The sequence below is a fragment of the Bison bison genome, unplaced genomic scaffold (genome assembly GCF_000754665.1).
Source record: "Bison bison bison isolate TAMUID 2011002044 unplaced genomic scaffold, Bison_UMD1.0 scf7180017864483, whole genome shotgun sequence".
Lineage (NCBI taxonomy): Eukaryota > Metazoa > Chordata > Mammalia > Artiodactyla > Bovidae > Bison > Bison bison.
The window spans coordinates 2,502,288-2,517,962 of NW_011495043.1; the positions used below are offsets into that span (position 1 = coordinate 2,502,288).

General features: G+C 36.0%; 1 protein-coding gene across 4 annotated transcripts in view; it reads right to left on the reverse strand.

The window, feature by feature from the left end:
- The window catches only part of STXBP5 (syntaxin binding protein 5 (tomosyn)), a 158,251-nt gene extending 142,582 nt beyond the window's left edge, over positions 1 to 15,669 (reverse strand). For all 4 annotated transcript variants that reach the window (XM_010862562.1, XM_010862561.1, XM_010862559.1 and 1 more), the window contains exons 1-2: positions 15,313 to 15,669; positions 13,973 to 14,070 (exon numbers count right to left, since the gene is read on the reverse strand). In XM_010862562.1, coding sequence (XP_010860864.1) covers positions 13,973 to 14,070; positions 15,313 to 15,465 — 251 coding nt within the window. In that variant the 5' untranslated portion in view covers positions 15,466 to 15,669. The remainder of the gene's footprint in view (positions 1 to 13,972; positions 14,071 to 15,312) is intronic.
- Between the last annotated feature and the right edge of the window lie 6 nt (positions 15,670 to 15,675).

Consider the following 15,675-nt stretch of genomic DNA (forward strand, 5'->3'; position numbering starts at 1 on the left):
CAGGTCCATGGGGTCTCGAAGAGTCGGACACGACTGAGCGACTTTACTTTCACTTTTCACTTTCATGCATTGGAGAAGGAAATGGCAACCCACTCCAGTGTTCTTGCCTGGAGACTCCCAGGGATGGCGGAGCCTGGTGGGCTGCCGTCTATGGGGTCGCACAGAGTCGGACACAACTGAAGCGACTTAGCATAGCACCCCTAACTTTATAGTTTCATCGACTTGACAAACATCAATTTAAACACCTTTTTAAAAATTAAAGATCATGTATTTTTCACCTATAAAAATTAATACAGACTTCTGATTTCTGGTCCAGCACATAAGACACTTGCAAGTTGTCATTTCATCCTAACAACAAATAAAAAGCTGAACAAACTAAAGATCAACAACTTATCTTAGATTTAAAAGAATTCACAGGGCAAATGACTGCTCCCAAAACTGCAGAGACAGGCCAATACAGAGAATGACAACATACCAAAATGAACCAACGAGCAGACACATTTGCAGCAATCAGTGCTGGGGCATGAAAACCTAGATTACACTTGATGATGAACTGCTGGAGGCTTAATGTAGACAAGTTTGTAAGAAACCCCAGATGGACCCAGTCATGGGGAGGGGGGATTTCCCACACTTCTGTGAGTTTTACCTCCAAGAGCTCTCTACCATGTTCTATCCGAGGAAAATGCCCTCTTGGAAAGGGAAAAGCAACCATTTTTAAATTTACTGGAGTGTTCTGTTCATAACAAGGTCTACCCTCGGGAGCAATAAACAGAGCCTAAACTGCTGGGGGTTTATCAGAGCCTAACTGGCCTGAAGGAAGGGAAATCAACTTCAACCCTCTCCAGCCACCCTAACTCCTTTGGCAAAGATGGGAGGAGCAGGGAATTGAGAACAGTTGAGAAGTTCACAGTCCTGAAGCACAGGCTCGCAAAAAGACTACGACCTACACACAGGCCTACAGAATGCTTCCTCTCCCCTTACCACCCAAAATTAATCTAGACACAGACCTTACATCCTTCATAAAAATGAACTCAAAATGGATGGTAGACCTAAATGTAAAATGCCAAACTATCAAATTCTTATAACATAGGAGAAAACCTAGTCATTTGGCAATGACTCTTTAGATACATCAAAGGCACCATTCATGAAAGAGAAAAAAAAAAGATAAACAGGACTTAATTTAAAACTTCTGCTCTGTGAAACACAGTATCAGAGAATAACAAGACAAACCACAGACTTGAAGAAAAAAATTGCAAAAGACAACTGATAAAGGACCATTATCCAAAATATATAAAGAACTCCTAAAATTCAACAATAAGCAAACAACCAACCCAATTAAAAATGAGCCAAAGACCTTAATAGACACTTCACCAAAGAAGATATACAGACGGCATATAAGCATACGAAAAGATGCCCCACATAGGTCACTGGAGGAATGCAAATTAGTACAAGGAGATATCACTACAAATGTATTAGAAGAGCCAAAATTCAGAACCGACAACACCGAATGATGATGATGACATGTGGCCAAATAGCTCTTGTTCACTGCTGGGTGGGAATACAAAATGTACAGCCACTGTGGAAGACAATTTGGCAGTTTCTTATAAAACTAAACATACTCATACAATCTAGTAGTCCTATTCCTTGGTATTTACCCAAAGGAGGTGAAAATTTATATCCACACATAAAACCATGCATGGATGTGTATTTCTACTTTTTCAAAACTTGGAAGCAACTAAAGATGTCCTTCAGTAGGTGAATGGATAAACAAACCGCAGTATATTCGGCCAATGGAATAATATTTAACACAAAAAAGAAATGAATTATCAACTATTAAGAGATAAGGAAAACTCAAACGTATAGTACTGAATGAAAGATGATCTAAAAAGGCTGCTGACTATATGACTCCAACTATATAACATTCTGAAAAAAAGGCAAAATTATGGAAACAGGAAAAAGATCACTGGTTACCAAGAGGTAGGGGAAGGGAAGAGATGAATAGGTAAAGCACAGAAAATGTTTAGGGCAGTGAAACTATTCTGTATGATACTATAAAGGTGGATACGTGTCAATATCCAGTTGTCAAAACCCACTGTATGTATAAGACCAAGAAGGAACCCTTCCATAACTATGGACTTTAAGTGATGATGTGTCAGTGTAGGTTCATCAACTGTAACAAATGTATCGCTCTGGGGGGAATGCTGATAATGGGGGAGTCTGTGCCAAGTGGAAATAGGGATGTATAGGAAATCTCTGTACTGTCTGTTCAAATTTGCTGTGAAGCCAAAACTGCTCTGAAGAGTAAGGTCTACCAAAAAAATTTATACGTTAAGAAGTGAAACTAGCCACACTGTCATAAAGGTGGACGTAATTTTTACTTCTTATTCACAATCCTAACATTCTGCTAGTCTGCTACCTAAGCAAAACTATATTGTGGACTATTTCTATAGTAAAACAAAATGCTAAAATTAACCACTTAAGATGCACAGGTCAACATTTAAAACTTTCTTAACACAATTTTTAGTAATTTACAGTGAATGTCCAATGTGTTTGGCTGCTTTTCTTGTGAGTGACACATCAACTCAAACTGACTGCAGCGTCTAGACTACAGTATAATCACAGCATAGTGCTCGTGCTCGGTCACATCAGACTCTTTGCGACCCCATGGACTGCAGTCCGCCAGGCTCCACTAACCATGGAGTTTTCCAGACAAGAATACTGGAGTGGGTTACCATTTCCTACTTCAAGGGATCTTCCTGACCCAGGGATTTAACCTATGTTTTGCATCTCCCACATTGGCAGGTGGATTCTTTTCCACTAGTGCCACCTGGGCAGCCCCAATTATAGCATTAACTGGTTGAAATAGGTCTCGAGCTACATCGTCCACTATTGTTTTGAGTAAGAATTTATTGTTTTTGAATAGAGTGGTTGAAAAATATTCACTTATTATTTACTGCTTTGGAGTTAGGACTATCTTTAAAGGGGTCAAAATGAATTATATTTACTATCACAGGCAGTTCTTTAGAATGGCTTTTGATACATAAATATACTTTCAAATGAACCACTTGTTCAGTCATCTGTAAAATACAGTCATAAATAATCGTGGTCTGGGTTAAAGAAACAAGAAGGAACATACATTCTCACGTATCAAGTAACAATCTTTTATCCCAGCATTCATTCTCAGATGCTTAATGGCTAAGTTCTTAAGTATGTATGGCCAAGTGAATTTTAGAAGAAAAATAAAACACATTACAAAAAATATAGTACAGAGACTACAAATATGGAAAATCTGTTTCAATATTTTTTGTCCCTTTCAAAAGATAAAATATATATACATATTATATATATATTAATATATACATATTATACACACACACACACACACAAAAGGAAAGCAATTTGGCAGAAAGTACTGCAAGAGTTGATACCACTAGATTTAGTCACGTTTGGCAGAGTACTGCTGCAAAAAAGCCGAGGTAGCGGCTATTACCACAAAAGATTATGTACTTTCAAGAAAGGGTAAGATTAATCACTCTTCAACAGACAACCGCACCAGGAAAAGCTTCGAAAGTTCTAGATAGCCCTTATTGAAAGGGAAACACAACCAAAAGGTGTTATAAAAATATCCCTAATTAAAAAAATAAAACATTATTCAATAGTAACTACTGTATAATTTCTAAGTCTACATTATTTTGCAAATAGCATCATGTGCTTAGCAAATTCTAATTTCCCAATGAAGACTGTACTAAAGTCAAAAGCATTAGCTAATTTTTTTTTTCTTTGTATTCACGCCCAGATTAAGGGAATGTTATTTTAGATCAATGTTCATTTTTAAATCATAGCACCAGCAAAAATACATATGTTCAGTATGTCATCATTTCATTTGTCTTTATATAATAACCTTTAGAAGGATTAACACCAGTTGGAAAAGTGAAACTAAGTGGAAATTAGCTTTATTTACTGAATAAAGTTTGTAGTTACTGCTAGTGAAAAGTTATATAGACAGTGAACAATGATAAAAATTTTTCATTTTATTTTATTTTTCATTAAATATAATGTATGATATAGATTTTAGATACCTATTATCATATGAAGGAAATTAACCTAAAAAAATTTTTTTTTCAAAGTAGATATAATTTTTCAATTTAAGTACCATGTATATTCATTCCAAGAAAGGGTGAGCAACCTATCTGACCTATCATGCACCTATCATGCACATAAATTTACTTCTAAGAGCTTTATCAGTTTTTGTTGTTAATACATTTTTGCAGGTTTTTTTCCACAAATGAAAATTATTTTTCATCAAAATTTGCAGACATCTAAGAAATCACAATACTTTAACAAAATGTTTACATTCATTTTTATATTTAGAAGTATCTAAATGCTCCTACTTATCTCAATATAACATTAATGAAAATATTAAGAAAAAAATACAAATATCAATCAATATATTTTAAACTAAAATTAGGAAGAAAAGGTCTCAAACAAGCTGAATACTTCAATAATACAACTGATGACTGAACTGTCCCCAAAGGATGCCTGATAAGTCATATTCATTATCATAGTAATTATAATTCACCAGAAAAATAATTCATCTTTCACAGGGTCAAAAAAAAACTTATGAAAATAAATTAACTTGGTATATAATGGTACCATGTATCATTGGTTCTTTACAGTATTTTTCTATATTTTTCTATTTATGGCTAAAAGATTAAATTTGAGTGTGGAAGTGTAATTTATCAAACTATAAAAATCTCTGTAGTCATTCCTTCCTGAACATTCCTCCATAATTTAAAAGCAAGGAAGCTGAATAAACTGGAGTGGGTTTATTTCCTTCTCCAGAGGATCTTCCAACCCAGGGACTGAACTTGGATCTCCTGCATTGCAGACAGATTCTTTACTGTCTGAGCCACCCGGGAAGCCCAGTAATTCCTTCCTGAGCATTCCTCCCTAATTTAAGAGCAAGGAAGCCTAATAAACTGGAGCAAGGATTGGCAAACTTCAGCTTGCGGGCCGAATCTACCCCACTGCCTGATTTTATAAATACAGTTATATACTGGAGAATCTACATTCTTTCCTGCACACACAGTCTATGCTGCTTTTGTGCTACACTAGCAGAGTTGAGTTGCTGGGTCAGAGATGATAAAGCCAAAATGTTTACTACCTAGCACTTTACCAAAAAAAAAAAAAAATTGCTGACTCCTGAATTAAAGATTTAGGTCTTCATTACCTCATTTGATGCACACATACACTCATCTTTTATATGATCTTTAGTAGAGACCATACTAAGCTGATCATTTAAGAATCTGCATGTTCCTTCTGTTTTGATTTTATAATTGTATACTGACTTCTGTCCAAATTTCTGAACTTTATATAAGGCAAAGGATACTGGTTGATTCTAATTTGCACTGCTTTGGACTCTACTGCATCTTCTCATAACATTTCTGACAGTTAATAAATTCCTAAAGGTCTATTTTTAGATACTTAATGACTATATCATATTACATATAAAAGGATGATAATATAGAAATTTAGATTTTCAGTGGTGAATTAAGAAAAAGATGGCTCCATGAATGGAAATAGGGATGAAATTAAAACGAAAAATACATCACAAAGACAAAAGCATTCAGCTTTAAAGAATTATTTAATGGGGGGAAAAAAAAAGGATTCTAGACTTAAGGAATCATTAACACATGGCCCACTGTGGAGCACAAGTAGTAAGGAGTCACTGTGTCAATGATTCTTTCCCCTAACCCTCCTCCTACTCAAGCACTCTCCTGCCCAAAAAACCCCAAAAAACAAAAGTAACACACTGAATGGAGCGATTAACAGAATTCAATATTTCTTTAAAATGAATGCAAAACAGTGAGAGATTACAGCAACTGGGATCACCAAATCCAGAAGTAGATGACTAGTCTTTAAATTCTTCAAAAATGTTAAAAGTTGTAATAATGATATATGGAAGATAACTAACTTATCTTTCTTCTTTGATGTTACAAATAAAAATCAGAAATGGGTTCAAATTAAAAGTACAAGACATTATATGGAAGCCTGAACATCTTCATGGTAAGAAGTCTGAGTATTTAAATCTGAAGGTACTATTTTCTTCTTAGAGTGATTTATTTCACAAGTGATTAAGGCAAGGGAGATAGATATATCAAGTACCTTTTGGTAGTCTTTGACAATGACAGTTTTATGTATTCTTTGTTTATTTAATAGAAATCAAGTCAGCTACTCTGTTCCACTTCCTCCAAAGTTTTATAGTACTATACTATGTCTAACAAAAGGCATTCAAATATTAAAGGTATGCTTAGTTGCTCAGTCGTGTCTCACTCTTTGGGACCCCATGAACTTTTGTCCCCCAGGCTCCTTTGTCTATGGGGATTCTCCAGGCCAAGAATACTGACTGGAGTGGGTTGCCATGCCCTCCTCCAGAGGATCTTCCCAACCCAGGGGTAGAACCCAGGTCTCCCGCACTGCAGGTGGATTCTTTACTGTCTGAGCCACAGGGAAGCCCAGGAATACTGGAGTGGGTAGCCAATCCCTTCTCTAGGGGACCTTCCTGACTCAGTAATCAAACCAGGGTTTCCGGCATTCTAGGTGGATTCTTTACTAGCTGAGTTACCAGGGAAGCCCCAAATTTAAAAGATATCATATAGGCAAAGGTCCTTTTCTCTGTATCATTTTGCTATATCCTTAAACAGACATCTGTTTAGTTCAAACCAAAGACATTTCATTGATCTGCAATCTTAAAATACCAAATATACCTTCTAATGATGATAATGCACCAAATCAGGACAGGATATTCTCAATTTAACATTACAAATCAATGCTGACACTCTGATTATTAATTTCCTCCTTGTAAATAAGGTGTTGCTTCCAGTGCATGAAGTTAAAAGTCAAAGAAAGACAACCAAAGCTTATCTTTTTAAGTATAATCACCCCTATAGTTCACTTATTTACATGTACATTGCTAGTTATTACTATTCCAAGTACTATACAATTACCAGATTTGCTACTCAAATTACATGCTAGCAAGTCAATGAAATTAGTCTCTCTTAAATTTCTTATATAAAATTTAATTAAATCATATAATTAGGAACCCAGCATTATTTTTAAGTAATCTCATTTTAATTTTACAACCTGACCACTAACACTCAAGAAAGGAAAGTAAACTTTGTTAACAATATTAAAAATTCCCTAACTTTCCTATCGGAGAAGGCAATGGCACCCCACTCCAGTACTCTTGCCTGGAAAATCCCATGGACGGAGGGCCTGGTGGGCTGTAGTCCATGGGGTTGCTAAGAGTCGGACACGACTGAGAGACTTTACTTTTACTTGTCACTTTCATGCATTGGAGAAGGAAATGGCAACCCACTCCAGTGTTCCTGCCTGGAGAATCCCAGCGACGGGGGAGCCTCATGGGCTGCCGTCTATGGGGCCACACAGAGTCAGACATGACTGAAGCGACTTAGCAGCAGCAGCAGCTTTCCTATGTCATATTGAGGACTTACTGATTATACAAGGAAAAGCAACAATTCACCATCTTATTCAAAGTGAGCTGTTGTTTCAACAACAACAAAAAAATGTTCTTCACATGTTATTCCTTGCCCCCTTTTGTAAACAAAAGATTACAACTCTGTATCTGCTGACTTATGAATGCAGTCAATGGGTACAAAGTAAAGGAACCCACAATGGAAGTGAGTCCAACACTTCACCATCTGTAACAGGTACTCAGGACAACCAATCAGAAGATACTCTAGACAGAGGTGGTCCACAGCATTCCCAAATCCTCAGCAGAAATTCAAAATCATAGAGCTGAAAGGACTATTAGAAATCACAGATCCCTATTTTCTAGTTTTACAAAAAAGGAAACTAAAAGCCTAGAGATTTTAGTTGGTTTATCCAAAATTAGTCTGAAGACAAGAACATAAACTTTTAATAAGGTAATTCCTCCAATATTCCTTTACCTTTCTCTGCCAGAATGGCAAAGTCAGGTTATAATTTTAAAAGCAAATTATACTAAAAAAAAAAAAGGAAAACAAAGAGAATACCTAACAGAAAAAAAAAAAAAACACCTATCTTACTTTAAGCCAAAAGTGCTTACCAACCACAAATTTGATTCACCAGTAACTAACATATCCCTTTTCAGTTCCATTCACATTCTATCATACTTTTTTTCCCCTCCACAAGAAATTCATTGTAAAATAACTGCTTTCAGGCAGACAGCTTTTCTGGTAGTTTCTAAAGTCAATGTGTCTTTTTTTCCTGCTGCCATAATCCATGCTGAGAATCACAACCTATAGCTGACACAGTACTCATTCTTCCTTTTATACAAAGTCCTCTTTAATGAGTTAAGAGTTGAGGAATAAAAGTGTTTCAAAGTCCTTGTTTCTCCTCTACAGCTAGAATTTCAAATGACTAGAATTCCTCTATGAACAAAAAGGATGGTGGGGAAGAAGAGTAATAAAAATGTGGTTTTTAAAAAACAGTTTCTAGCTAAACTGTTTCACTTTTAACTACTTGAACAAAAATCTATTTCCAAATTTTTCCAACATTGTGATTATGTTCTGTAAAATAAATAAGCAGCAAGTCAAACATTGCAATGCTAACTTATAGTACAAAATCTTTAAGCAGTCATTTATCAACCACTGTGTGTAACAAATCTTCACATATTATCTTATCACATCTAAGTAACAATTTTGCAAACCTGTGGTTGAAAGAAACACAACCATTTTAAAAAAAACAAAAATAGTACTTTAAGATCTTTTCTTCAAAGACTGTGTCAGCTATAAAAGTAAATGAAATTAAGGCCTTCCTACACAGTGCCTGGCACTGAGTTGCCTCTCAGTAAGCATTTGCTGAAATAAATGAAAGAAGTGAGAATTAAAACCACGGGAAAAACTCGTATTTATAATAATATTATATTGAACAGTCACTGAAACAGTCCTGGCATGCTCTTAAAAACTATACTTTTACATTATTGCATTTAATTCTGATTCTTACTTCATGAGCTAGGAGGGTTATTCCAACTTAGCTGGTAGAAGACCTAAGACAGAGTGTAGTCGTTCTCAACCAGGAGCATCTGGAAGTGTGAGGGCATCTGGAAGTACGAGGGCATCTGGGTTGCACACTGACAGCAGAGGTAACCTGGCATTTAGTAAGTAGGAACCATGGATACCAAACAGACTACAACATGCTGGACAAACCCACAGAATTATCCGGCCCCAAACGCTAGCATTACTGAGAGACGCTGACCAAGAATAAACGGACAAAGCCAAACAGCTAACAGTGACTTTACACTAGCTCAATAACAAAATCCAAGAAATCACTGGGGAGCAACTCAAAGGCAATCAAATATAAAACTGTATCAACTTCTTAAGCTAAAATACGTCTAGGCTACCTTCTCAAAATGGCAAGAGGAGTAAACTAAAAGATGACGTAATTCCAAACTCAATACTACTCTGCCACCTTCTTTACCAAGTTTTCCATTTCTGTCTTGTAATTGCCTCAGGGCAGTATTTGAGAATTTTACCTGCAGTGACTCCCTCTAAAACCTGATACAAACAAGTCCTCAAGTCCTTCCCCAGTTCCCATTCTACTTCCCCTGCTTTAGATCCACTTTACTACCCATAGGGATTAATAGTTACATACAAAGGTTGCCTTGGTTCTATTCTTTTCATCCATGACACACTGCCCTGTTAAAAATCCGAAAGGTCACAGTCTACCGGACAGCATATCTCTCACATAGCTACAATGATTCCTTACTGAATAACGCCCAGGTAATTCAGGTTGACACTCAAGTTTTTCCACCAACTGGTTCCTTATTTCTCCCAACTCAATTAGGATCACAATTTCAACCAGTCTCTTTAGTATCCCTCCAAAGTACCATAACTCTCTTTTCTCTACTTTTGACCTCAGTTAGCCTAGAATAATTTTCCAATTTCTTCTTTTCTACCATTCTGGATCCTCACCTACTAATGTGTAGAAATGTCAGCAAATGCAATAAATTCAACTGTAGTTTCACTTTGTGTTATGTCAGTAGCTGCTGCTGCAGCTAAAACGCTTCAGTCATGTCTTTGCAACCCTATGGAACATGGCCCACCAGGCTCCTCCGTCCATGGGATTCTCCAGGCAAGGATACTGGAGTGGGTTGCCATGTCCTCCTCCAGGGGATATTCCCCACCCAGGGGACGAACCTGCATCTCTTATGTCTTCTACATTGGCAAGGATGTTCTTTCACTAGCACCACCTGGGAAGTAGACCCCTAAATAATTCTAGCTTCAACTATGTGTAGTTTTAATCCTTGAAAGTAAGAAACATTTTCACTTCTTTTCCCCATTCAGGACAATATATAGCTACTTAGAATCAAAAAGTTGTTTCTTGAAGAAATCATCTAATACAGCATCTTCATTTTAAAAGTAAGGAAAAAAACCTAACTCAAGGACACATAATTCTTTAGTGGCAAGACATGAACAAGAGATAAGGGCACAATTCATAATCAAATGTTAACATTTAATAAGTGCTTGTTAAATGAACTCCAATGTACAGAAAGCCTTTTATAACTCTGCATTCAATAACCTTACACTGAAATTTGAAAGACAGGTCTACACCTTATCAAAGCAGAGACTGCCCATCATGTTTTCCACAAGTCAGAAAGACAAAAATGAGGTTCTTTGATAATTCTGATACTTAAAAAACTCATGAATTTTTACAAAACTCCAGTAAATTTGAAATTCCATTTTTTGGCACGGTCCTTGAAATATTCATATGTAAAATGACCTCATTGTGTTTAGAAAAAATTACCTTAAAAATAAGATCAGGGTAGACCATGGTTACAACAGACTATGATGCAATTCAAAATTATACTAGTAAACCCTGAGTCTAGATAAGGACAACAGCAGTATTCCTAGCAATGCCTTCATTCTTCAGTTAGAACCATTTTTCTCCCTTTTATGTATTCCATTTGGGGACAAATGATTATTTTATCCCAATAGTTCTGATGCCTAGATTACTTGGAAGAATCAAACTGCACCCATTTCTACACGGCAAGAGAATTAAGATAATTAAATCACTACTATATGACTTGGCATATAAAATTATGCTCTCCTGCTTCCTATCAGTAAGTTCACTCCAACCTCATATTCACTCCAGAAGCCAAGAAGGCTGAACATAAAGCATGTTTATATAATTAGATCAGTCATTTGCTATACATTAATGCTGCAAATACATTCAATTTATCTTGCATCATTATTGGTTAGATATTATTTAAGGATTCAGATTTCTACAGTTCTTATCTACAAACATTCGATATCAGATATAAATTCCATATTTTTTTCCTAATCTCAAAACAGAACTTAATATAGTCCTTCAACATTTAGGAAGATATTCTATTAGTTAAATTAGATACGCAATCCAAATTCTAATAGCCCAATCCCACTTTTAAAAATCCCCTACTCTGCTCCACAGTTAAATGAAAGAAAAGACTTTGATTTACAAGTATATTTCTGTTCTAAAGACATCTTTTAGAACAAATGTATTATAGGCTATAAGAGTCTAATATGAGAAGAAAACAAAGGACTAAAAGAAGCTGAATAAAATAGTGAAAAACATAAAAGAGCTAGGGCAAAAGAACAGACTTAGAATAAGTCTGCACATTAAATCAATATGGAGCTTGGAAATAAACTATAGCTGCCCAGTTTTCAAAACAAAGAATGGAGAAATGAACAAATTTTAAACCACATATGGTAGAAATTATATAAGAATAAAAAGATCTTAGTCACTTTCTACAAATCAAAGCCATAATAAAGCTTATGAGCTTATCTTCTACCTAAACTTAACAGGAGGAATGACTAGGTGTTATTACTGGTAGGCAAACCAATTTATCACTCTGGAATGTTCATGTAAATCTCATAAAAGAGAAAGCAGAAATATATTTGATAAATTCCTTTCTTAATTTCATTCTAAATATAGTAAGAAAAGTTCTAAAAAATTAGGTGTAAATGTAAATTATAGGTTTACTTTTCATATAGTATTTAACTATTTAAACATGTACAAAACCAAAAGACTGATATAAGTGATGATTTTGTACACCTGATCCCTGCTGTCATTTGGCAATTAACATTAGGCCTAACTCTTTAACCTCTCCCTTTGTGTATTAATATGCTAATTACTCAAATGCATTAGGGATAAAAAGTCTTGTTTAAGAAAAATACTTGGTTTTATAAAGTCAGCCTTGCTTGCAGTACTTATTATATTAAGTAATAAAAGGAGCATACTGGCTGTTAAAACAGTTATGTACATAAAAAAATTGAGAACACATTGGGTCTCAATTGGGAAAATAGTAAAAATTAAACCCACTGAAAAGAAAACCAAAATAATCTAAAAATAACTAATGTAGTTCCACATTTTTCCCCCTTTGAGTCCAGGTGATACTCTTTTTGGGAACAAAAAAAAATTTGCTTTTCATTCTAAACAGTCCATCTAGATCCAACAACACACTACTTTTGTCACTACACAGAGCTGTGCTGGACAACTAGTACCCACACTGCCAAAATTTAAGTCCCATCTGCACAAGACTAAAACAGGAATCCTAGACTAGAAAGGTATTGATCACTGGATATAGGAATATCTAAACAAATGAAGTAAAAAATACTTCAGTATCAACTAGATATTTGGGCAAGAACCATTTAGACATACTGTCTTAGAAACTCACAAACTGAGATCTAGCCTGGTCAGATATTACCATTTTACTAGGTATGAGAGTACTATTGATATTTACTATGAGTGATAGTCTTAACTTAGTAACACAATTCAAGGAAAACTTTTATAAGCATTTGGAACATAGCACATTAATCACAAAGGAAACGAGGCATATCCTGATACCATATATAGCCCTACCTTGAAATGAAGACTTTGAAAGGTAAGGAAATGCAAGATACATGTTAAATCAAAGGCAAGCTTCCCACCCCCTCCCTCTTCTCAGGAGGCAGATAAATCTAAAATGTGGAGAGCACAGTTCCTTGTGTCTCTGTTTATTATCTGGTGTTTTTTTGCTATTTATTACCAACACATTACTTCACTAATATATAGGAAGCAGATACCCTGCTTCCTATAACAAAGCATTTTCTTTTTAAAATCTTAAGTTTAAAAATAAGGGCAATGTAGGTGAATGCCACAGTAAGTGTAAACACAATTTTACTTCAAGTTTAAATAGTTTGAGAGGAATTGTTAAATATTCTCCATTGTTCAGGCTGAAAAAATGATCTTGAAGAATGAATAGATATTTGGAAAAACATGCTATGATAAAATTATAGTTCATGCATAACCAGGAAAAATTTCTCTATAATACTTAAGAGTACAGTTAACCTCACAGTATTTACATATACATTACAAATGTAGATCATGACAGGAAAACATATCAAGATAGTATACTTCTCTATTTGCATTATACTAAGAAAACAGCAACACTTCGTAACTATATAAAATTTACAGTTGTTTTCTAATTTTTCTAGATGATCAGGTCAGAAACAAATTATAATTCAATTTCTAATTCAATAGAATAATAAATAGGTCATAACTGGAACATCTACTATGAACAATATTTTTAAAAAGCAAATAAAATATGCCTTGTACAATTGTCCTTAAGCTTCATCCTCAACAGTCTGTTCAATAGACCACTACCATAAAGAGATATATTTCCCCTTAGAAACTTCTACCTCCTCGCAAAGACAGTAATTATTATCGCAAACCTTTAGAACTCTTTTTACATGTTTTTAGCGATATATAAATTTAGAGTCAAGACACAACAAGGCAACACACAACCTTTCGTGTGTATAATCCCGGGGAAAAACACAACCACAGGATTTCACGTTAATACCTGATCATACCATTTCTTTGGAATTACACAGGAAAAGCAACTAATCAGCAATAGAGAATGATTGGGGAAAAGTTCACTTAAATGAAAGGATACAGCCTTAAAGCACCAGTCTGTGTTCCCACTGCCAGGATCTTCTGTACAGGATCAAAGGCCAGGGCTGAGGGTTGATAGGGAAATCCATGGCGAACAGTCTAGGCATAGGCAAGTGACATCACAGCAACCAGGGCAGGAAGCAAAGTTTTAAAACAGAAAAGTCAACAGAGACATTAGAACCTAGAACCAATTAAGAACCTATTATAACTGAAACAAAACACACATACATGCACTGCTATTTAAAAAAAAAAACACTATGAAAACTATGAATTCTACATCACATAAAAACTTATGCAAGTAAAAACTGAAACCAAAAAAAAAAAAAAAGAAAATCGATCCCAGTGTTACATTTCTACTTTCTCATCACAGAGGTACTCTTTAGAAAAAAATTTAACGTTCTTTTTACTATTATGTCTGAGAACAAATTATTAAAGTTGGCAGTGGTAAAAAAAAATTCTATAAATTCATTTAAAAATGCAATTCATGCTTATTTCAAGTGTGATAACTTCATCCTTACTTTATTTCTATGTTAAATGCAAGTACGTTTACGAAAATGCTGTCTTAATTAAGGATTCAGCAAAGGAATTAGCAAAAATCTATTTCATCATGTTGCAACCGTAACAGAATGAAAATAAATACAGCATCTATTTTTGCATCTTGGTATTAAATCCTTAATTTTAGGATACTGAAGCAAAAAGTATAATACACACTTAAACTCTGACTTACGAACGCCTGGTATTTATGAAGAAGCCAGGTATTAATACAGACACAAGTTTGTATTTCTCACTGAGCAGCTGGTGAATTAATTCGCTGCATCATTCTTTCTGAATTACACATCACTATGGCAATTGCCGTACCATTAATAGGCAAAAATTCCACTTCTAACTTTTCCACCAAACACAAGGCTAACAAGACCCTGTGATTTCATATGTGAAGTCTCCTACCACATTTTAAGGTGAAAATGAGCCAACATCCAGTTGAACACGTCTAGCTTTTTCATAAACAATATTCGTTAGACACTGTTCCCAAAGGAAACTTGGAAGTCGGTGAAAGATCTATCAGAATGCTTGAATATAAAAGTTGTTGATTAAGAATACGAATTAAAGGTCAGTATGTTGGAAGCAATCCTGAAATGATTGCCGCATGTGAAAATCAACGAAAACAGGAGTAAGATGATGTCAATCTCCAAAATAGCCCACCAAGCAAATGTGTGCTGTGGGAGCAAGCCCTTTATTCGCGGTACTGAGTATTATTGGCGTTCTAACCCTGGCACTCGGGCTTAAAGCCCGAGGTGCCCCTAGAACGACCCCAATTTTCGCGGGGCTGCGCGCTCCGTTCACCTTGCAGAGCTGAAAGTGCTCGGACTGGAGCGTTTCCTGGATCTCGGGCTCCCGGTTCCCAGGTGGGTGCTGCTGCTGCTGCTGCTGCTGCGAGGCCGAGGACGAGCCGGCGGTCAGGCCGTCCAGCACCTTCCTGATGTTGAATTTCCTCATGGTCGCGGCGGGGCTCCCTCGCCCCCCCGGGAGCCGAGGTAAGGGGCGTCCCCGAGGCGGGGGGGAACCGCCCGGGCCGAGAGCAGCTTCGACCGAGGACGCAGTGGAGCTGGCGCGAGTGGGAGTGTGAGGGGAAGGAGGCAGCTGGGGAGAAGCGAGAGATAATCCGAACAGGAAATGCTGCGACGACGAGAGAGAGCAGCGGCGACC